General features: G+C 39.3%; 1 protein-coding gene across 1 annotated transcript; it reads left to right on the forward strand.

Moving 5' to 3' along the window:
• The first annotated feature begins 226 nt into the window (after positions 1 to 226).
• On the forward strand, positions 227 to 21,553 carry ano1a (anoctamin 1, calcium activated chloride channel a). The gene is made up of 25 exons (XM_030765818.1): positions 227 to 308; positions 3,722 to 3,888; positions 5,420 to 5,761; positions 7,595 to 7,693; positions 7,806 to 7,957; positions 8,384 to 8,438; positions 8,795 to 8,846; positions 9,198 to 9,253; positions 9,399 to 9,440; positions 10,761 to 10,825; positions 11,067 to 11,201; positions 12,806 to 12,966; positions 13,614 to 13,708; positions 14,694 to 14,780; positions 16,061 to 16,135; positions 16,420 to 16,621; positions 16,767 to 16,878; positions 17,131 to 17,188; positions 17,417 to 17,517; positions 18,124 to 18,266; positions 19,203 to 19,355; positions 19,925 to 19,977; positions 20,439 to 20,623; positions 21,057 to 21,162; positions 21,305 to 21,553. Exons 2-25 carry the CDS (start codon positions 3,790 to 3,792, stop codon positions 21,518 to 21,520), a joined length of 2,844 nt encoding a protein of 947 aa, XP_030621678.1. The 5' UTR covers positions 227 to 308; positions 3,722 to 3,789; the 3' UTR covers positions 21,521 to 21,553.
• The last annotated feature ends 2,642 nt before the right edge of the window (positions 21,554 to 24,195 follow it).

Raw genomic sequence — 24,195 nt, forward strand, 5'->3', positions numbered from 1 at the left:
TTCAGTCTTCAGCAAAACGTTAAACTGTTATTTTCAACTATGTTTGCACTATGTTTGTTCAGTCTCTGATCGTTGTCTTGACATAATTAGTGCGAGGTCAGTTGTAGAAATTCCAGCGGTCACAAGCAGGTATGACAATGTTTGGGTGGCGCCACTGAGGCACTGCCGAAAGTCGATTTATTTGCATTAGATCAGGAGGGCGTGATAAACTGCTGTGTAGTTGCCCAGGTGCGCTTTTCCTCTTGCGCTACTGCTCAGGATACAGAGGACAATCCTCGCTCCGCTGAGTCCCTCAGTTTTCGTTGGAGGTAAGTTTTGCCGATGTCTCTGATGCTGAGTCTTGTTGTTCTCAGACTTTTAAAGCGTGAACCCAGGGGGTTAATTTGTTTTTGTAATATTTTATTATTCCACACGGAAAATAAACCCCGGCGTTCCAACTCTTAATGATCCGTATCTTTAAAGAAAAATCTCCCCTCACTAGTTTCTGCAGTTAATATTTTCTACAATTTCTCTCTAATTCAACATCTCTTCACAAACTTTTTGTCGACGCGCGTTATACTTCAAAAGTGTTGTATGTAGGCTATTTAAAGGTATGGCTTGGTAACTTGTTCGATGTGTCATTGTTTCAATTGTGTTTATGAACCTGGTGTTGAGCGCCCTCACGTGAAAATCTGGAGTCATCCGAGCATTCTCTGCAATGCATCCGAGCATTCTCTGCAAAGGCGAAGGCTTAATAATTTTTTCACATGCTGTTGTCAGTTGCATTTAGGGTACGCAACTCAGAGCACATGTAAACTTTTTAGGTATTAACCTATTAAGTATGGAATAAGTCTAAAACTCAGTACAACCCCACTGCCTTCCATTTGTCTTTTTTGACCGGGTACAAAAAGGTTGATGACGGTTTATCGATTTATCTCAAATGTTTCTGTACCGTAGTCTTATCACAAGAGCAGGGGAAAAGTGTTGAAAACCATGCCGTGTGATCTTACGGCTAAGACTCACACAGTAGGCTACATTTTTACATTGTTTACTGTAAAGGATCAAACGATAGCGAGGGGATTGCATCAAAGACTGAAAATATTATGAAGGAATGACTCATGTTTTCCCGGTAAAATAAAAAATACTACCGCGTAGCAACAGGTGGTGTACAAAAACCAACGCCGATAACGTGAGAACGAGTTGCAGATAAATACATGAATACAGATTTCTGTGTTAAAATCTTCAGGGTAGTGGTATGCTTCCACAGTGGTCTGTACGCGCGCTATTTGCCGTTCATTCATTAAGTTGTTGTTTAATCATCGCGATGATGTTTGACAGAGTTGGTATATTTGTCAGGACATTGCACTGATTGGATACACATGATAAATATGACACAGTAGCCAAACCTCCACTGATAGGCGCAAATTGAGTTTTCCTATTAGTCCGAGGATTACCCAATATTAGCGACCAATAGGCCTATAGCCTCTTAGCTGGTTGTATTAAACGGAATTTAATGTGATCCCTTGGGACCACAGGATTTGCAGTTACATACATTTTCTATTACATTAAATTGATGGACTAAAATGTATCCTTTAGATGTCACTTTGGTGTCTCAGCCCTGCCTCGTGGGTAGTAGGATGTCAACTGCCGCTCCACTCTCATCCATCCCCTCTGACTGATTCCCTCTGATTCAGTGATGTATATGGATAAAAATCACGTTAGGTGGGAGGGTAAACCAACCATTGGCTGCTTACTTTATTTAATCCTATCCCTCATTTACAACAGAAGGACGCGGTCCTCCTATCACCAAGTGGACGCGTACCACTCAGTATTGGTGATTATAAAGGGACAAAATTAAACGTTTTGCTGCACATTTCTTTTTTCCCTCCGCGGAGCAGACGATACGTTAAAACAGACGCAAAAATTGGTAGGTTTAATACATCGTGTATATTATCCGTGGGTCCATATGGAGAAAGAAAGCAATGGGAATGAACAGAGAAAAGACGTCAGTGATGAAGACCCTGAAGAGTCCAGTAAGTCTAGTTCATTTTATCGAATATTAAAAAAAAAATGCACACAAATAGACTTGTGTGTGTAGTTAATGAAGACGACATCACGACGAAGACGAGGATAATGATTCGATTTGTAGTAATGACGTGCTGAGAGATTAAATGTATAGGCATTATGTGAACTTTTTAGTAACAGGGTTACACCAGCATGGATCTGGCAGCATGGGTAGAGTAGAATAATATTTTACCTTTTAAGAATGGATCTTCCAACAATACGGTCTTTTTTTACCTTATACGGACTTAAGTGTATTGTGTGCGTAACCACATCTCACTTCTACTGGGGTCACGCACAATTTAACGCGTGCTCAAGCTGTTCAAACGCTGCTCAGCCAAACACAAAAACTGGTTGGGCAAACGTACTCAATAAAAATATATCGGAGTGATATATACTTTGAGAAAAACAAATATTGACTGATTTGAGAGCTGCGTCAGATAGTCCATTTGGACGTTTTGCTCATCATATGAATGGAATAGGAGAGCTAATGATTCTCAAACACAATGGAATCTGAATGATCGGAATTATAAGGAAAATGTTGCTTCTGGTTAAGGTCCATTTCCTGAGTGCTTGTGTTATTAAAACCCGTGTTAAAAGGAAAGCTGACTTTAGAATATCCTCTCAAAATAACAGAGACGCAAAACACGACTATTAAAATGACTGTTCATTACCTAAAAGCTCCCGCATTTACAGTGTTTGTCTACACCACACTTGTAACATGTGCATTTGTTGTGTTTTCGTGTGAAGGTCCAAATCTTTAAAGGCCTATAAATTTTTGCTAAATGTGCATTCACTTCAATAGGCCTTTGTAAGGATGTTGTAAGTCGGCACTTTAAACCATGTCATATTATTTAACTTCACTGTATCATCTGTAGGGTTTGATTTAATATTATTATCAATCTTTAAACTCTGATAAGTTTCAAGATTCATCCACAATGATGGTCCTTTTAGCAATCTCTCTACAGTATAATTTGGTGTATAAGAGGATGTTTTATTTTGAGACATTGTGGTGTGATGTTCACTGGGCCTGCCAGTACTTCAGGAAGTGTGATTGTACTGTTACACTGTTGCTGTCATATACAAATATGGCCTAATAGATAGACCCCCATATCCTTTCATGCCTGCCCTCAAAGTTATGACCTGTAAATAGTGGTAAATGGTGGTATATGTAACATATTTGACACACTTGAAAGGAGTTTCACTACCTAACACCTGCCTAAATAAATATACACAGCCACGACCACTAATGTCATATGTCATGGTGAATGGAGTTTTGAATTTGTTCTAGGTCATTACAAAATAGAACATTATTGGTAAAAAAAGATAGAGATAGAAAGAAGAGAGAGAGAAAGAAAGAAGAGAGAGAGAGATGGGGAGGGGGGGCAACAAAATCTGAGTGTTTGATTAAAATAAATAAACTGATCAGTAAATAAAAACTCAGTAGGGCGCGATCAAGAGCTTCTTGTGGAAGATGTTTGCACTTTATTTACAATAAAACCACAAATATGTTAGATTAATCAAATTTTAATGCCATTGAACTCCTCTTGTAAGAGCTTTGACACGTTCTTTACACATATAAAATGACAGAATATTTTAAAATGCAATTTTTTAGGTAACAGGCTTATGTTAAAATACAGGAGAAGTTATGAGCATACGGTTTCTTGACTCTCTTCCACAGGTGAAACCCCCTTGGTTCCTGGGAACCAGCTCCCTGAGTTGGGAGAGGACAACAAGGAAGGAGAAACAATGTGGAAAAATGAGAAATACAAGTCAGTACCTGCTGACGATAGTGTAACCCATTCCAAAGGTGATGGGGACATCGGATATGCCCAGTATGACTCCATTGTAAGTCTCAATTGACAGGTAGCTTTCTTTTTCATTGCTGTTTGTTTCAGTCCAGTGATTTTGTAAAAAAACAACATTCCATGCTCCTGGATTTTTGCAACCAATTTGCAAGGCAAAGTGAGACATTTGATTGGTTCATTTAAATACCATTGTTTCTCCATTTGGGTTCAAAACAGAACCCAATATAACATTGTTGGGTCTCACTCAAAGAGTGTACCCCTCATATTTTGACCCTAATCATGAAATTAGCATTTTCAGGCTGCCTAGGACTAGGTACTATGGTGTATTATTTACAGTCTATAAGAAATTCCTGACACAAAGAGAAGGATATAATACATTTTCAAGTAATGGATTTAACAAAGTTCAAAGACATTTTCTTCCTGGGGGATATGATGGCAGTTAAGGTCATGGCATTTCCATAGCTTAGTGTTGCACATCCTAATGTTGACTTCTGCTCTCCTTTTGTTTTCTGGTTACTATGTGATTTGGAGCAGGATTTGTTGCCTTCATTTTCAGTTGGCTACATTTGCTGAGACTTTTCAGACGATGAAGTAGTAAGTCCATGTATCTTCTGGATGTGTTGTAGATGGTCACTTATCCTCCACAGCCTCAGGAGTTTTACCCTCACCGATTTCAAATGCCCTCAGAACAGTCACAGGCACTGAAAAGAGTCAATACTAAGTCAAGTCTCATTTGTACGATAAAACAAGCCTGCCAGTCTCACAAAGCCCTTATCTCCTGGGTAAACAGATTTTGATTTTTTAAATGTAGATATTTCACAATCAAAACATCTGTTAAATTGCAGACATATTTGCTCATTTTCTACCACATTTCTTCTTGCAGCATAACCAGTGATGCCTCAGAAGGAATAAAGTCACTTAGCTTTAGAGGTCATAGGTCGCTGCGAATGTCAGATTTGGTTTGTTGTTGTAGTGTCCTCTGTGGATCACGCTGTCAGTTTAGTTAGTGCTGATTTGACCACCAGTTCCAAGGTATGTGCTCATGATCTGGATTAGGAAATCTAGTAGAAAAGCACGCTGTTATTATGCCATTACAGTTAAAGTTGTTTTTTTTAAATACTTTGACATAGAAATGTTAGCATAATTTGAATATTTTAACTGAGCTCAGTCGTATGTCTGAGTTGTCCAGATATGGACTTTGAGACCAAGTTAGAAGGTAGGAAAGAACAAATGCGATCAAACAGATGTTTTGATTGAGGTTGAAGGCAGATCATTAATGAGCGGCCATCAAGAGCAGAATGAAGAGCAGCATATGAATGGACTGTCTCATGTGGAGAGGCTGTCTGTTGTTTAAGCCAGTTGATGATCCAGACAAAGCTACACTGGACTAATCATAAACTCGTGCATTTAGTGTGACACCCCTCCAAGTTTATTCTGTTCTCAAAAAACCCTTAGGACAAAACCACACACAAACTCAACCAGGAGTCTTCCCTGTCAGTCACTCAAACCTGATCACCACCACCTCAGGACACTTACATACCTGTCCTCTCTCTTTCTTATACTCTCCACAGCTCCTTAACACTAGAAAGACAGAGGAGAAGCCTCATCCTCATTCAGCGTTAGGACCTTACTTCCAGGATGGCCAGAGAAGAATAGATTACGTCCTTACCTACCACATTGAAAAACCACAAAGTGCCCGCCGGCAATCAACACATTCAATAGCCAGGAGTTTACGAGAGAGCTTGAGTAACAGCTTCAAACGTAATCGCCGCAGCCCCCCTGTTCAGGAGGACCCTGAGATCGCTGCTCAGGAGCACCAGCTGGATTACCATGAGGACGACAGGCGCTTCCGCAGGGAGGAGTTTGAGGAAAACCTGAGGGAGATGGGCCTTGAACTGGAAAAAGACGAAGGGGTAAGAAGCATGACATATAGTAATTGAGAAAGACTAAGATGGTTTGACGGCAGAGCTTTTAAATAGACACCCAATAACCTGGTTTTATTTATATTTATTATTGCATTGAAAATGTAGATAGGTTCATGTTTCCGTAGCTTTGAGGTTTTGTTTTATAGTACTTTATCATTTATTGAGTGAGACTGAATGGTTTTGTTTACCTAATGTGTGACAACCTGTAAGAATTCATTATGAAATCGCAAGGTGCTGCAACAGCGATTTAACTCCGTTTAGACTAGGTTTGTCAATGTTATGTTCTCATTATGTATTAACTGAAAACAGTCTTGTTGCATTGATGACTGTTATATATATATATATTCCCTGTAAAAGTATCCTACTCGGGATGCTGCACATATATGTTTCACATTAAAGCAGTGATACATTTTCTGCACACACTGTGCTTTATTCCCATGTGTAGTCAGTTGATTTGATACTAAAACTCTGCCCATGAATATGGCACTTTGGAACGATTATTTCAGTGTACCCCAACACACCACAGACACTATTAAATCTGTTTCTGAATAGTTGCCAGTGAATTGGTCTTTGAAAGGCCATCCTCCAAAAACAGTCTGCTAAGGCCATCCACCAATTCTTTGTTGTAGGTTTTACATTTACAATACCAGTCAGAACTAATCTCATATTGTTAATTACTCTCTCATGGATAATTAGTGGATAATGTGGATGGATTTTCCTCTAAAGCAGTATCCCAGCTGCATTTATGGTACATGAGAAAATGTGAAAGACGCATGCTAGATTTGTCGTCTTTGTGATTATCTTGTGTACAAGGTATTGGGTCTGTTTTTGGGGGGGGGGGTATTTGTTTGTTTTTGTTTTTTCTCTCTAAACAGAGCACATTTCTTAGTTTTAATCTGACCTTAGTAGAAAGCACTAAATTCAAAAGTCTGTACAGTAGTAGAACAGGTTGTTATAAGAAAGCAAGAGGCCAGATTTACTGAATATGTTTGACTTTTTTTCTCTACCATTTATTCAGACTTTGGAACAACCTAATCACTAATGTGATTCCACTGAGATGAGTGACAACTGTGGTTAAGTAAATGTTTAAATGTAAACACTGGTTATTTCTGGGGTCATCCTGGGAATTTACTTTTCATCATCCTGACCTTCGTTCATAATATTTTTTTTTCTTTTTATAACGAGATCAACAGGACTGAAGAGTTTACAAAATACGTTACAAAATGCAGACTACCACTGAGATAAAACAGACAGGGTCAAATCCTGTATGTGGGCACTGAGTTAGAAAAAGTAGGTCATTTGCAAAAGGTCTTACATCACAGCTCTCAAGATAAAACAATGGAGGAAATCCCTGTCTGTCAGTCGTGAAGTCGTGATATGATTTAAAGTTGAGCTGCATTAATGTGAAATACATTTTCAATTCAGCAACAGCAGGATTCCTTGATTATGGTTTGAAAATAAAATCTGTTTGCAGGAGGATAGATAAATGCTTCTAACACATTGCCTGAGTCTATTGTAAAAGAAAGCCACTCTGGATTGTTGACTGCAAATTAATCATCTTTTTTGCCTGTATGCCTGTAAAGATCAGTAGAGTTTTGTTTACCAGATGATTTCTGATACTATTCCTTTGTGATAGGAAATGTGCTGCAGTTTGTAAATAACTCGTTTTTTTTCACTGCAAGCATTCATTTTACCAGTGTGAATGCCCTTAGCTGCAGGCACCTGTTTTTTTTCTGATCTTGGTATACTGCAATTGAAAATGGTTTTCCCAAAGGCTAAAGCTGAGCTGTATTGATCATGTTTGTTGCACTCTGTTTTCAGACTAAAATCCCTGGAGTGGGCTTCCTCAAAATTCATGCCCCCTGGAACGTACTCTGTCGAGAAGCAGAGTTCATGAAGCTAAAAATGCCCACTAAAAAAGTATGTAACATATTGTTTAGTGTTTGGGCTTTTTTTTCTACATGTAAATGAGTAATCCAATTTTGATACATGGTTGACTTGAGCTAAAATGTTATTCTCTTTGAAATTTCAGAAATATGAGGTGAAGCAGGGAAGCAACATCGTTGAGAAAATCAACTTGTTTATCCATAAAATAACTGCCCCTTTGTATCCCAAAGTAGAGAAGAACCAACTTCATAGTGAAAAGCCTCTTTCTTACCCATTCTCAAGGGAAAAGCAGCATCTGTGAGTATGGATCAAGTACGGTTTTTTTCAGAGTCCAAACCAGAAATCATACACCCAATAAGTGTTCAGTGATACAGCTTTCCAGACCAGTTGGCTACGATGAACAGTCTGGTCTTACTAACAGACTGTAACAGTGATAACACATTGTCCTACATATCGGGTTGTTTAGCATTCTAGCATTTAACTGTTATGTGGTCTTCAGTGCAGTTCACATTATTCCCTTTTGCTTCACATTTTCTTCTTTTGATTTTAGGTGATGCCATTATAATTAATGGCTACATGCAAGTGTAGCATACCTCAATCTAATGTCGAAAATGTCAGTGTCTTATATAAGTCAATGTGATTAACGTCTGGACGTGTGAAAGATACATGTGAAATGTACACAGATTAGTTCATGAACCCCTCTCACCACATCTGTTTTAATAGGTTCGATCTCTCAGACAGAGATTCCTTTTTTGACAGCAAAACCCGGAGTTCAATAGTGAGTATTTGACTGTGTTTAAGGATCTGTCATTCCGTTCTCCAGCTTATTGGTGGCACTGCAGATAGAGGTAGAGATTGTTTATTGATCCTAGTCAGTGAAATGTGGTCTTGCTGACAGCCCACCAAAATGTCAATACAATTAATGCCCCATTTGTAATGGAGACTTTTCAATTACAAGATCTGCCAGTTACTCTGAAGGTTGCTCAGTGTTAATTCTTCTGCCTTGCTCAAGATACCATCTAAAGATATGTGTTTTGTATGAGATTGTTTTTTTTTTTCAGTAAATATTAACGGTAGTGAAGTTGCCAGTATCAGAAGTTTCTCTTTTTATTGATTGTAATATTTCTGTCTCAGGTTTATGAGGTGCTGAAACGTACAAAATGCACAAGATCCAAATATGTCATGGGTAAGTGTTGTATTCCCTTTTCAAAAAGATTTCAGAGTGTGTCTCTTGCCTACTCTATTAAATATTCGACAAAATGTTCTTGTCTGGTGTTTACAGCTCTGAGCTACTTCTTGAAAATCAGCTGCCTGAATTTTAGCCTTAAAAAGAATAGAGCTGGACAAATGCAATGTTTGCTTTGATGGATGTTGTGTTTGAATTTGATTTTTGCTGTATTGCATAATGGGTATGATGCTGGAAACTGAAAATCATGACTTCACAGCAACAAGATTAATTCTGGCAAAAAACTAGTTTCAATAAGTTAAAGGTTGCAATAGTAGTGCCACTGATTGTGCTGCATTGTCATAATGACAGGAATCAGCAGCCTACTTGGCAATGGGGTTTATACATCTGCCTACCCACTGCATGATGTGAGTAATTTAGCTGCTGATATTCTTTTTCATCAAATTAAAAATGAACTCTCCAGCATTTATTTTATGCTTGTAATGTGGCTTTATTTTACTGTACAAGTCAAGTGGAATTTCTCATTCTAATCATTGCCATTTTGAATTTTAGGGAGACATTGAAGGTGTGCATGCAGAGCCCAATGACAGAAAGGTAATAATGTCAGATGTTGGCATTAACAATTACCACAGTAGTTGTCATCATAACATAGAATCATAATGACCTGGGAGTGAATTGTGATACATTTCACATTTCTGTTGGTGCCCACACCCATAGACTGAAGCCTATAGAGAAATTAGGAGTATTAATTTGTTCATTTTTAGCAAAAATGAATTATCTTGCTTGAAGATGATACAGTGAGTAATTTTTCATCATTACATTGCCTGACGTATGAACAATATCTTCCATTTTATTTAACTGCAAATTATCTATGTCATGTCTGTATCACATGTTCAGCTGGTTTTGTAAGTATTTGTCACTGTTTTCAGCTTAGTGAATATACCAGTCAGTTAAATACAGTATTGTGTAATTCTATGAGGAAACAACAAAAACAGCCATAGCCCAAGGCCCCGCCAAAGTAAGCCTGGCGCTGTACTGGGTGTTAGGCGCGAGTAGCTAGCTTGCTCTAGCAGGGAATAATTATCTGAATGTGAGTCACCCAGGCAACAGGATAATTTCCCACTTCACCATCTGTGAGCTGTGCTATTGTAGGCTTGTTGTTGAGTCTCAGCACATTACTGCCCCCACTAAGACAAAAAATCAACATAATTTCCGGAGTGATTAGAAAAGTAATAAGTCTCTTGATTTAATTTTTTTGTCATTTTTCTTTTCGTTTGAATGTATTACTGGCGCAATTTGGCACTCCTTCACAATATCTTGTTTTTGTGCTGTCCTTTAATATCAGTTGGCTTTGGCAAGTCTTTCTACGAATAACACTAGCATTCCCATCTGAATGTGCTGTTGGTGTGTGCATAATGTCTGGTTAACTGTGTAGCTTTGTATGCTACATGTGTGGTATTGAGATCTTCACACAGTTATGCCGCAAATGCTTCACATTGTATTAATATCTAATGGGGTTTGGAAGAGATCCTGTTTTTCCCTGCCGTATATGGTAATGTGTTTATTTCACTTACACAGAGCGCTAAAGTAGTAAATCACCAAATATCCCTTCATCACTGACAGCATTTCTGTATTACATCACTGACACATGGGCAAAATGCTTGCATTTTGGACGAATGTGGTTACTAATATTTTTGTTATACTAATATATACAATAAGAGAAAATAATTTTGTTTGAAAATGTTGTTAGACGATTTAATAAACACAAAAAGAAAATGATCATCCAGGCAGTAATCCCCCACATGTACTGCAAATCAGTATTCATTTGACTATCACAAATCACTTGCTCTATTTCAAATGGCATTGTCTGCTTCCAAACTATAACTGCAGATTATGCTTCTATTGTCTTTACAGCTCCTATATGAACAGTGGGCAAGCTACAGCATCTTTTACAAGTACCAGCCTATTAGTCTGATCAGGTATGGTCGTACTCTTAAATAGACCATGGATTTAACTGTCCATAAATTTACTTGTCTTCACCTTATTGCTGGGTTCTTTCTCATTTGAAATGAAGCTTGTTAATACAAAGAGCAACACCCATTCTCTGCTGAGAATTTGCTTAAGTCTTTGTGCCATTTACATGACTGTTATAAAAGAGGGATGTGTTATGCTGCAGATCCTGTACCATTAGTTTAATTAGCTCTGCTTTGTCACCCACAGGAAGTACTTTGGTGAAAAAGTGGCTCTTTACTTTGCCTGGCTGGGTGTGTACACCCAGATGCTTATCCCAGCAGCACTAGTGGGTGTTATTGTGTTCCTGTATGGCTGTGCCACTGTGGATGACAACATTCCCAGGTCAGCAGCTTCAGCAAGCATATTTAATATTCATATGGAGCATAAGAGCTATCAGGCACAACATAGAGATTATGAAAGTGCTTTGTCTGCCTGGCAGTAGTTTTAAGAGCCTCCTTAACAAAGGCCTCTGTCTAGCTGTTTTTTTTTCTATGAGAAGTGAGATGTATTTTCTACCTGAGTGCAGTTTCACCAAACTGTCTAAAGCCAGACAGACAACTTTTATTCTCTCTGTCTGTTCAGCTGCGTCATCAAAACTGTACCAGTTTAGGCACTTTGGCATGTCTTCATCTGAATCAGTGTAAAGAATCAGGATGGCACAGCTTGAAATTCAAAAGAGATTTATCAACATTAACCTCAATATCAAAAAACTCACCCCAACATGTGAAACACATTTCTCATTATGGTATGTTTCGTAGTAGATTCAGCAGAGGAGTTAATCCAATCAGTCAGACTAGATCAGCCTTTGTACAACTACAAAGCTTTGAATACACACATAGTAATTTCTATAACAGATCATACATCTTTCATTATTACACTGCTAATTTGGCCTGTCCCAGTATCAATTCAGCTGTCAAACCTTTTGGGGCCTAAACAACTTTTGACAGTTATGAACAGCATTGTACTCGTAACAACATTAGTCAGAGGTGCTATTGTATGCGTCTGTAGGCTAGGGAGGAAACCAGGTATGTACACAGACTGCACTGCGATGTTTTAGTGCTCAACATGGGAACTTTGAATCTTTTAGCCAGACAGCATTGTTGCAACACTCTTAGATGAGTATGTTGATAAAGTTGGGTGTAGTTTAAGTCTGAGCTTTCAAAAAAAGAACAAAAACAGCATAAAAGAACACTGTCATTCAAACATAATGGTACCTGTTGGAGGTAAGTTCCAGTGTTTCCAGAACAGAGCGTGAATGGTGTTTGAAATAACCATTCTGAGGCTCAGCATACCTTTGGAAAATCACAGGCACCTCTCTCTTCACTCAACACAGCATTTCTGTGGCATATTTGCATGTATTTTTCCAAGACTGAATCAAGGTTGAGTAATGGCAGCGTGAGCCTTGCCAAACCGGTTCTGTGTCCTGTAGTCTGATTTTCAGAAATGTTAAACTAATCATCTTTCATACAATGGGTCTTAAACGCAGGATGTCAGACAGTGATGGACTTTAAGGCACGGCGTAATTAGATAGCGAGAAGTCTACATAAGATGTGAGAGTTCATAATGGAGTCTAATGGAAGCTATAATGATAGCTGTCTGAATTGACACTGAATTTCACATCTGAGTACTTTTGAGGTCTCACCACTTTGATAGCAGCTCTTAAAACAGGGCTTTAAAACAGGATGATGTGACCCCCAACACTTGACTCAGCAAAAAAGCATACACTTATTTCTCACCATAGATTCTCAGAGCAATACAGTAATGTCTTTACTGCTCTTATTTAATATATTCACAACAGAAATTCATACAAGAACAGAAAATTAAAATATTCCATGCTTAGGTGTATTTTTTCCTAATATATCATGAGGAAAGTGAAGTGTAATGAGAGTGTGGATGTAATTAGAGTGTGGTTTCACTAACCTCATGTCTCACCTACACATATACAGCATGGAGATCTGCGACCCAAGAAACAACATCACTATGTGCCCACTGTGTGACAGAGCCTGTAGCTACTGGAAATTATCCACAGCCTGTGGCACTGCCAGGGCTAGCCACCTGTTCGACAACAGTGCCACCGTCTTCTTCTCCATCTTCATGGCGCTCTGGGGTGAGCAGTACACCCGCTCTTTGCATTTTTAGCCCTGAGATCCACAGGAATACGCCGCACCATCTGCCACACCGCACTGTACACTGAGTGAGGGGAGAAGGAAGAGCATTTAGTCTTTACACTGTATTTCATCTTTTTTTTCTTTTCTGGGATGGATTTTTGACAACCATTTTAAAGAGATTATTCTCTCTCTCTCTCTCTCTCTCTCTCTCTCACTTTCCTGCTCTCTGCGTCTCTCTCTCACAAAGCCATAGCTTATCCGTCTGCTGAAGCGCTGAGCTTCTTAAGTGTTTGGTATGATTATTTGGGTTGGAGACTTCCTATGCTGTCCTCCGCTCCCTCCAGCTCCATGCATTAATATTTGGTCATCAGAATAAAAGGGTGTTGTGCACGCTTTTGGTTCGAATCACACACTCCTGTTCAAATTTAGATTGCTGCATGTCGTAATCATTTGTTTAATCATCAGCACAGTATAACGATAAAGACCTCAATATTTAGACAATATTGAAATACTAATACAAATGTCATAAAAATGTGAATATTATAATGAATAATGAGATAGTATGGTGATGTATAGTAAGAGAACACCATGTTAAGACTGGAATGCTGATCCGATGCTACAGTATGGGCTGTCTTGTGTTATGCAGCTACAATGTTTATGGAGCACTGGAAGAGGAGGCAGATGCGACTCAACTACATCTGGGACTTGACTGGCTTTGAGGAGGAAGAGGTTGGTAATACAGTCTCTCTTAAGAGGGGCATCATTGCAAAGCATTCATTTGTGTGGTATGCTCTCGAGGCTAAGAGGATGAAGCAATCTGTGATTGCTACTTCCGTTTATTTTCATTTAACTTGTGGCATGTGTATATAAAGGATGGGCAAAAATCCACAGGTTTATTGAGTGTTGTTCTAATGTGACAATAAGCTTATTGATTTTTTTTGTTGTTGTTGTTTGTTGGCTCTGTTTCTCTATCCCTGATAACCTGAAGGAAGAGCACAAGGTTTGGAATTGGTTCATAAATATTGAATCTCCTGCTTTATTTCTCCTCTCAGCTAATGCAGCCCAATACTAACAATCTCTTCTCTCCTTGGTAAATGGACGGAGCTGCTTAACCTTGTCTAATTTCCATAGGCCTCGGCATGTATTTGGCATATACACAAGGTGTTCCCCTCTTGGCTGCCGTCTCAGCCTCTGTCTTCTCAAAGCATTATCTCTGTTTTTGCGGAGGTCTGGGGGAATCCGTCTCTCTCTTTCTCCTCCTCCGGTATGCAGGTCCTGTCTGTCTCATGGTGCTGACTGTCTCACATTTGTTGCTTCAGATCTCTCAGAGTACACTCTCAGCTAAGCTGAGAGTTGAAATAACCGCCTACCCTAAACATACCTCACATTTTTACTGACACGACTGTGGATTAACTGGCAGGGGGAATGTTATAGATCCTTGCTGATCCTTATTATCCTTAATATGTCCTTCATTATTATGATCATAGGCTCTCTTGTCTTTTTTTAAATTCCTAGTTTTGTATTGGTAAGTACAGTGGCTTTTTAATATTTTACGGGCATTGCAAGTTGTTGAGGCGTAATGAGGCGCTGTTTGTTCACACACTGAGTGAATAAATGCATAAATATATAGGTATGGGGAACACTTCACCTAAACAGAGGTGAAAACAATGGCTTTATGGTCTCTTTCTGACCACGTATGTTAAACTTAACAACCTCTGCTCGGCAGAACCACCCACGAGCGGACTACGAGTTTCGTGTCATGCAGAAGAGACTGAGGAAGGAGCATAAATCAAAGGTAAGTCTGAGATCTCAGGTCTTCCCATAGGCCAGAGAGCTGTTCTATGGATCTCATAACAATGAATCTTAAATGCACATGTGAATTGTGTTGTTTGGTTCATTAAGCTGTTTCAACACCGTTTTTCACATTCTTACTTTTTGTCAGTGTTGCATCCTGTTGATTTTTACTGTGATGTGTGTGTGTGTGTGTGTGTGTGTGTGTCTTTCTGTCTGTTTGTCTGTCTGTCTGTCTGTCTGTCTGTCTGTCTGTCTGTGTTGTCTGTGCCTGTGTCCGTGTCTATGTGTATATCTGTTTATTTGTTTGTTTGTTTGTTTATTTGCATGGATGGGTCTCTGTGTGTGCACAAGCAGTATGTCTTACTTTCATCCTGCTCGCCTCATCTATGCTAGGGGTTTTCAACATGTTGGAAAAGGTTGAAAACCCCTGAACTATGCAGTGATGTGAACTACATTACACTGTTTTTTCTCTACACTTCAACCTTTAAGCTTTCCAAAATATAAATACAATAACTCGCTCCATGTAATTAATTCCATTCAGTGCCGATTTGCTGGATCATTGATTGAATTTATGAACAATTCTCAGCCTATAATCTGCTGACTCATCTCAGATTTCTGGGAGGTGTTGGCCTATATCAGTGTCTAAATTCTCATAACAGATCTGTGGTCAGCTTGGAACGTAGCACTGTAGACACAGCCATAACAATACCTCTCCATCTAGCAAATCCCCAGGTCCAGAAACTTACAGGAATCACAACCACTCACTTCCCACTAATGCATGCAGCCCCACATGAGGGATTCTCTCACTTTACTCACTTTGCAAAAGCATCTGTCAAATGACTAAACGTAAAACTAAATGTAAAATGTACTCCCACTGTGTAAACTTCACCTCAACATGAAGAGACTCTCTTTCTGTTTCTTTCACGCGCTCTCTCTCTCTCTCTCTCTCGTTCTCTCTCTCTCTCTTTCTCTCTCTCTTTCTGTCTCTGGTGTGTGTTTATGATAGATCGCCATGTGGGCCTTCTTCTCCTCTGCCTTGCTCACAGCATAATACACTGTTGACCCAATTTACTGTACACAGAAATGCGATGTGACTGCACTTATGTGATTCATGTCCAAAGGCTGTCATTTGCTCTGCTTGGCTGGACAGACTCTCCTTTCAGGCAGAACTCTCCCAGGAGCGCATGTTGGAACATAGCAGCATAGGCACTATAAGCTCCTGTTGAGTTCACGTCCTCTGAGGCGTTAACATGTGTTTTAACAGTGCTGAACTCATTCCTATCTCCTGCTTGGTTTTAGGGAGACCAAGAAAAGCTGACCTGTGTGGACAGAATGCCTGCATACATGACCATTCTCATTATGATGTGTTTCTTGGTAAATATATCCTCTAAATTAACACTAATATAGTGCAAAACCGCCATATAGTGAAATGTTTAATGGCATAATCCCTCACATACATTATTAAAGATTAAAGATTGAGATTAAAGATTACGATTATCTGATCATTTGGCTTCAAATCATTATACTCGTATGGTGTTTTATCCTTTTATGTATTATTCATAGTTACACTAACTGAATATTTTAAAGCAGTGTGTGATAAACTGATGCAGTAGGTAAGGTTCAGTGGACAGTCTCACAGTGCTGGAACTCCTCCACAGATCTGTGTGACCTTTGCCATCGTGTTTGGGGTAGTGCTGTACAGAATCTCCATCAAGACAGCCCTGCACATGAGCTCGACGCCAACTTTCCGCTCAAACGTGCGGGCGACCGTCAAGTCCACGGCTGCCATCATCAACCTAATCATCATCATCATCATGGACGAGATTTACGGAGCCGTCGCGCGCTGGCTTACTGTTCTTGGTGTGTCCAGTTACTGTTTTCAGTGTCATCATCTCTTGCAGAGTCTGCTTCATTAGTAATAATGGCTTATAAACCGTAATGTTAGGGATGGTATGCTCAGTACTGCAATAAAGATCAGCTCATTAAAATATTTGTGTCTTTTCAGAGGTACCGAAAACTGACAAGAGTTTTGAGGAGCGGTTAATCTTTAAGACATTTGTCTTGAAATTTGTGAATGCTTTCACCCCAATAGTGTACCTGGCTTTCTTCAGGGGCAGGTGAGAACTTCTTCTCTGTCTGTCCTGACTCGGATATCACAGAGTACGTATGGCGCATGGACATTGTAGTGCACGGTGTGGGGTTTCTATATAAAGTTGTGCTGGCAGAGAGTGTTTAGAGTCACATTGTGTGCTTCCCCACGCAGCCCCTTATGCTGTTGGACCTGTTATGTAAAATCTCTCCTCTTGCATCAGAGCAGTGGCTGATAAACATAGCTCTAGTCCTGACCTCCTTCTCTCTAATATCCCCAGGCTTGTCGGTCGTCCAGGCAAATATCTCTATGTGGTGGGGTCATATCGGATGGAGGAGGTATGCATTTGTTTAACATTATATTTTTTTGTGTTGTTGTTGTTGTTGTTGTTGTTTATTTTTAAGGCTTTATTTTTTCAGAACATTTTTTTAAGAGTTGATGTGAAATTTTGCCTCGTTGTCATGCTGTCATTTTCTCAGCACTGGTATTGTGAGAATTAGTTGACCCCATGTCACTCACCGGTCTGTGGACTGTGAGTAACCACTCCTCTTTCCCATATCCTTCAGTGCGCTCATGCAGGCTGCCTGATGGAGTTGTGCATCCAGCTGTGCATTACCATGTTGGGCAAGCAGCTTATCCAGAACAACCTGTTTGAGATTGGCATTCCGTGAGTACCGCAAACAAAGCACAAATGCACGCGCGCGCGTACACCCACGCATACGCATACACACACACACACACACACACACACACACACACACAAGCGCTCATGTGCAGTGCTCAGTAACACAGATGGTGATAGAGACGGTTTCTGTGATAACATGCATACAGTCTGTGCATCACATGTGTTCTACTCCTGTTGGTGTTGCAATTATACCACATCACACGTGTAAAGGTGCTGCTTGGCATTCCTCATGTGTGACAGATCTGACAAGTGTTCCTCTCCATCATGCCCAGCACTGATATGTATGTCTTTCCCAAAAGGCTAGAGAATTTCTTTTTCTGTTTTTATCTGGCTGAGCCGTCCCCAGTTTGTACATGCTCAGCATGAACATCTGGTTCTCCAGAGCTGTTTTTACAGACCTGGGTGCACCATTGTCTTCTGCTCTCATTCAAATACAGAAAAGCAAACAAATACAAATAAGTCTACAGACACCTCATGCACACCCACTCATGCTCACAGTGCGTGCACAGTATAAGAAACAACCCCTCTGTTTCAAACATGCAGTCCTGAACAACTGAAAAGAGTGTGTGAAATGTGTGTTTACTGCAGAAAACTCAAGAAACTGATCCGTCGTCGCAAGACTGAAATGGACTCTCAGCAGCAGGAGGAGCTGTACAAAACACTGCACCGCCATGAGAAGGACCACTTTCTTGGGCCCTTTGTAGGCCTCAACCCAGAGTACATGGAGATGAGTGAGTCACTACACACCCACACACACATTCAAGTGCTGAATGCTCTGTTAGAAGGTACTACGCTGAAACAAAACCAGAAGATACCTATGACTCACAAGGAAAAAAAAAAAAAGTGCTATGGGGACATGCGTGCATTCTCCTCCGTATCCTCTGAACAGCACTGTCAGCCTTACAAAGAGCTTTTCTTTTGTAATTCATATTTCACTCTCTGGATGTCTGCTCAACAACACTCATCTGCAGAATCTCTTACCGAACGGAATACGACATGCTGTGGATAAATCACTGATGTTGCATCAGTTTATTGATAATATTCATTTGCTGGAGTGGAAAATACATTCTATACTTAGCAGATTTCAGTAGATTTGAGAACATCATCTGCTATTACTATTTTATTTGTCATATTATGATTGTTATTACATCAGGCTGAAGAGAGCCTCAGAACAGTTCAGTGAAAGACAGAGGTCTCATAAATGAGGACTGCGAAATTGGTGTGTCAAGGTGATTTGTCAAAAATGAACCTGACTTTCATTTTCAGTGTTTAAGAGCGTGGGTTGGAGTGTTGCACAGAGCAAGGCATGGTAGGTCAGCAGGGGGCCTGCCGCAGTGTGAGATTATGAGCTTTAGTTCTGGTGTTGATTCATTAATAATCCACCCCCTCACCTCCACACTCATCCAGTTACTGCCCAGAGAGACCCTTTCTCTCTCTCTCTCTCTCTCTCTCTCTCTCTCTCTCTCTCTCTCTCTCTCTCTCTTTCTCTCTCTTTCAGGTCCTTTTTCCCTGTCTCTCTCAATCCCTCTTTCTGGTGTGTTCAGCACTCTTTGATCATTATGAACATTCAGATGCAGTTCTAATGCTCTTACATCTTCCAGTGTTTATACAAGAGCCATGTCAGTTAACCTGAACTTTGATATGTCTTTTTTTTAATCCTTTTTCAGTCATCCAGTTTGGTATGGTGACTCTTTTTGTGGCCTCGTTCCCCCTGGCTCCCCTCTTTGCCCTGCTCAACAATGTCATTGAGATCCGCTTGGACGCCAAGAAGTTTGTAACTGAATTCAGGAGACCCCTTGCGGCAAGAGCAAAAGACATTGGTTAGTGTCCATATAAAAGTAACACAACTTTTAATCATTTTTCTCCATGTTTAAGTTTTTAATTAGACAAACTTCCATTATGCATATTAGACATTGCAAGTTAAACAAAGGCTATTCTTCTTCTCTTTTTCCGACAGTTTAATTTTATACACACAGCCATTGATGTATTCGCACGTGCCCTTAATAATTCACACTTGTTGCTCTCAGGGGTACTTATCATGGATAGTACAACAAAAGGGAAATATAATGACATATTCAAATTTGTTCTCATCAATATGAAATACGTCTATCTGGAGTCTGAAACTGTTTATTTATTCTTACAGTGAGGATTTGAACTGTTTTTTGTACTGATGTTAAATAAAATTTGCCCAACAATGTCTTACTTTTATACATTAAGGGTAAAAGGCCTTGTAAATACCACAGATTCTCAATCGTGTAATATTGGCCTTTATATGAGAGGATTTGTGCCACCTAGTGGTTAAATACTGCCATCTGTATAGCATCTCCTGTTCTAAATGATTCGCAAGGCTCCATTTTGCGTGATCATTTGCCTCTTTTGTGTTGTGCAGGCATATGGTATAATCTTCTGCGAGGACTCAGCAAAGTGGCTGTCATTGTTAATGTAAGTGTTTATTTTCTCATGAATCTAGCCAAAGACATGTCTAAAGTTGTCAGTTTTATAGCCGTATCTGACTCTGTGAGAGTGAGCAAACTGACTCAGTGCCTCCTCTGGGGTTTACCCTGACTGTTCATGTTGCTTGAGAGGACCCGCTACAATTTTGATTTTGACAAATGAAATATGAAGCTGCTACGGAGAATTTTTTTGATACTGATATACCACAGCTTCAACTAAGATTGTGTAAAAAATGGTTAATAATAAGAGACCTGACAGATAAAGTGCCAAAATTGCTTGACAATGCCTAAAAATGTCATGATGTAGTTCTGTATCGTTTCACCATTACCCATATTCTGCCAGAAAGCATTTTGTTTTCTACAGGTAGTCAGAGACGCTAAATATGTTCATTACATTCTGTGGAAATTTAATCTCTGCCGCAACACATTCTTTTCCTCCTCCTCCCACAGGCGTTTGTGATTTCTTTCACCTCTGACTTCATCCCACGTCTGGTATATCAGTACATGTATAGTCCAGACGGCACCTTGCATGGCTTCGTCAACCACACACTGTCTTACTTTAATGTCAGTGATTTTCAGCCCGGCACTGGCCCACTCAATCCAACTCACCTGGGTTACGCGGTGGAAATCTGCAGGTACTGCTTGGCATTTATCTGTTTGTGAAGACACCTTGCTCAAAGACTTTACTGAAATTTGTCTGTGTTATTTATTTGCATGTTTTGGAATCTCTTTGGAATAGTGTGCTTGGCATATTGCACATATCCTTTCTTCCAGTAACTGCCAAGTAATGATGTCAGTCAACTACAATGATCACAGATGGTGCTATCCTGCTTTCTGTGGGGCAGCTATTATTAGTTTGAGTACTTCAGAGTTTGGTTTTATAATAGTTCTTGGGATGTTTTAGAAAAACAATGAGACAATAAGAACACATTTGCAGGAACTATCTTCTCACCATAGACCATCTGAATGCTACCATAGACCAATAGGCAAGCTCTGTTTTACAAATCTCCTTGGTGGGTTTTTTTTTTTTTTTTGGTGTTTCAGAACTAACATGAAATCTCTCTTCAGGTATAAGGACTACAGGGATCCTCCATGGTCTGACACTCCCTACGAATTTTCCAGAGAATTCTGGGCTGTATTGGCAGCCCGGTTGGCCTTTGTCATTGTTTTTCAGGTAAAGTGTCCTTTACAATTCCAAAATACAGATTTCTCCATAGACGGGTCACATAGTGAATGAGACGTACCATCATTTTGCAAATTCTCAAGCAGTTTAAGGTAAATCAGACATTAAACTTTCTGTTTCCTCCCCTGTCCAGAACGTGGTGATGCTAATGAGTGACTTCGTCGACTGGCTGATCCCAGACATCCCCAAAAATATCAGTCAGCAGATCCACAAGGAGAAGACCCTCATAGTGGAGCTGTTTATGAAAGAGGAGCAAGGCAGGAGATACCTCCAAAACAATCAGAATAACCAAAGTCCTCCACAGCCACGCTCACGTCCTAGCTCTCACGTCCAATCCAACAACCATTAGGCCCAGAGAGAGGGCCACAGAGAGTCTAGAGTGCTGTCCAGCCAAAAGCCTGCTATACATCTACCTTTTTGTATCAATTATTTATTGCGACACTGCCTTGAGAAACGATACTGTTTTAACAGCTAATGGCTCGACTCTTCTGGATGTGAGCATCATGACAAAAATAATACAGGGATGTTGTCATCCATTTGCACAAAATATCTTGCCTTTTTTTTTTCAGTATGTTACTTAAAGCAGAGCAACAAATACAGGATGTATAACATATGCAACTTACACAATCTGTTCTGGAAGCAGTCAGTATGTACACCATCTATGTACAATGATGTATAATTTCATTTCTGTCTAGTTAACTTGTTTTGCGGAAAGGTTTATATTCCATTTTATGGAAACTAACTGAATGTTTTATTAAATCATCTTGTTTTTATATGATTTGTATCGTGCTTACACTTAAGTGAATATCCATGAAGTTTGTAAGACGTAGTATAGAAAACAATCATTGATCCTTTAACACAGCCTGGCCCTGTGATCCAACTTTAGCTAAATTTTTTTATACATGTTTTGTGATATTTTTTAATAAATATACTAATGCAGTGGAACAACACTCTGTGCAATACTGAATTGAGATGTTGAGGTTGTTTTTTTGTATAAGAGAAAGATTCTGGCCTGGTAAATGAGAAGTTTAGAGAGCTGTGCCTGCATTAGTGTTTGCTGAAATATGCTTAAAATTCTTGGTCTATGTATTGTAATATATTCCAGATTACATCTACATACAGGAAAGAAGATTAAAACTAATGGAACTATATTGAAAATAGATTTACAGAGCCAGATATTTATCCTTGATTTAATGCTTTGAAACATGGTTGAGGTGGTAATGTATGGTGTCAGCAGTTGATTAATTGATTCAAAACTTATTAGCAGACAAACACCGAAATATTGTTGCAAATGACAGTATGTCAATATTTCTTGCTTTGGTCCTTCAACACATTTCAGACATGCAAATGTTATTATCTAAAGCTTTGTTTAATATTTTAGAATATTACAAACAGTTTAAAATGCAGAGGTAAATCTTCTGCAAATGTGTCTGAGGTCTTTTTATTTTGCAGAGATGCAATATGTGATCAGAGGACATATTTGATGACAGTTGATCAAGCTCAAGAGGCCTTAATGTCACTGGAAATGTACTGTTTTTATGTTACAGTTTTTTCATGTGTCTTAATATAAATCTTTTTGTAAAGGACAGGTGATGTGCAGTGCACATGTTGAATCAGTACAATGTGAGCCCAGGGGATCAGAAGATGGGTCTTCTGTTAATAAGGCTGAAATGTGTATTTTATTTGTCACAGTTATGTTTGTCTCTCAGTGTGTGTATTAATGTTGTCTCATTCTCTGTTGTGGATATCAAGAGAAAAAAAGACATAGGATTTGGAAATTATACTTGACTTGCATTGACCTAACTGGTATGATATATTGCATGTGTTATGACCAAAGGGATTTTCATTGTCTTGCAAGGCTCATTGTATAAAAATGTAAGCGAGTGGTTGTCATCCTCTAACATATAATGTTTGTTCTTGCCCACTTCCTGTTTGTCTTTACTGTTATGGGAATACACATATTCTACTGTAAAAACTTTTTAAGAAACAGATTTTCACAGACATATCATTAAATTAACAATAGACAACTCACACAAATGACTCATTACACCTTGATCTGTAGGATGTATTCTGATTCTGTGTGCAACACACATGTATGGTTACCCGGACCATACAGTGCCAGCAAACATGTTATGTATGACTGTTACTCAAAAAAAAAAAATACTCCCAGAGATGAAAAAGCCTGTAGGAGCTTGGGGATTGAGTATGGACTATTAACTAAACCTTTTTTTTTTTTTAAATAAATGATCTCTTATGACTTATCGCAAGCAATCTGCTTAGCCACTCTCTTGGTTTTCCTGCCTCAACATCGTTTCATCAAAGCCCACATTTTCTAATAAAATACAGACATCTATGAATCTGATATTAGTGCAAATTTGTATTGATATTGTGTAAATCTGAGACTGTATTTTTAATTGTACATGTTTTGCTTTGAGCCTCATTGGACAGGTAAAAATGAAATGAAATGAAATGAAAAGAGTGTCACACTGGTTAAAGCAAAGGATAGACTGAACTAAATGATCATGACTTATCTTCTGCCATTTCATCTCAAATTTGGGATGCCAAACTACTTATAATTTCTCGCAAACCTCCTGATGGTGGCTGTTTCAGTGCTCTTCTGTGAGGCTGGCAAGCATCACAATTGACACTTGTGAATTTAACCACTGCATCTTTCCATCTTACCAATTAATGAACACTTCGTGGTGGACGACAATATGTGGAACATTGGATTTTACCCTTCAGCAAACTATTCCGTCATTATCGTAGGTGAAATCTTGCGTCTATTTATTAAAAATATAAAGCCAGATGGGAGGAACTCTGCAGATTATGGATGAGGAGGTCATCATATGCTGATGATGAGGCAATGTGGAAAAGGAAGAGGACAGAATTTTCAGTACAGAGTTGATATGGTCAGTCAGCCATCAGATAGGTTGCAGAGTGGTCTCTTAGGTGAGGTTTCTGGCTGTCAACAATAAAGTCTCAGGTTATGCACTTTTCATGTTGGAGGAACCCCCAGTGAAGCTC

Source organism: Chanos chanos, chromosome 2 (genome assembly GCF_902362185.1).
Source record: "Chanos chanos chromosome 2, fChaCha1.1, whole genome shotgun sequence".
Lineage (NCBI taxonomy): Eukaryota > Metazoa > Chordata > Actinopteri > Gonorynchiformes > Chanidae > Chanos > Chanos chanos.

Bases quoted from the DNA above. Each gene is read 5' to 3' on its own strand.
- ano1a (XM_030765818.1), top strand. From the start codon at position 3,790: ATGTGGAAAAATGAGAAATACAAGTCAGTACCTGCTGACGATAGTGTA. The intron at 5,762-7,594 runs GTAAGAAGCATG...CTCTGTTTTCAG, and splicing joins AACTGGAAAAAGACGAAGGG to ACTAAAATCCCTGGAGTGGG. The intron at 21,163-21,304 runs GTAAAGTGTCCT...TCCCCTGTCCAG, and splicing joins CCTTTGTCATTGTTTTTCAG to AACGTGGTGATGCTAATGAG.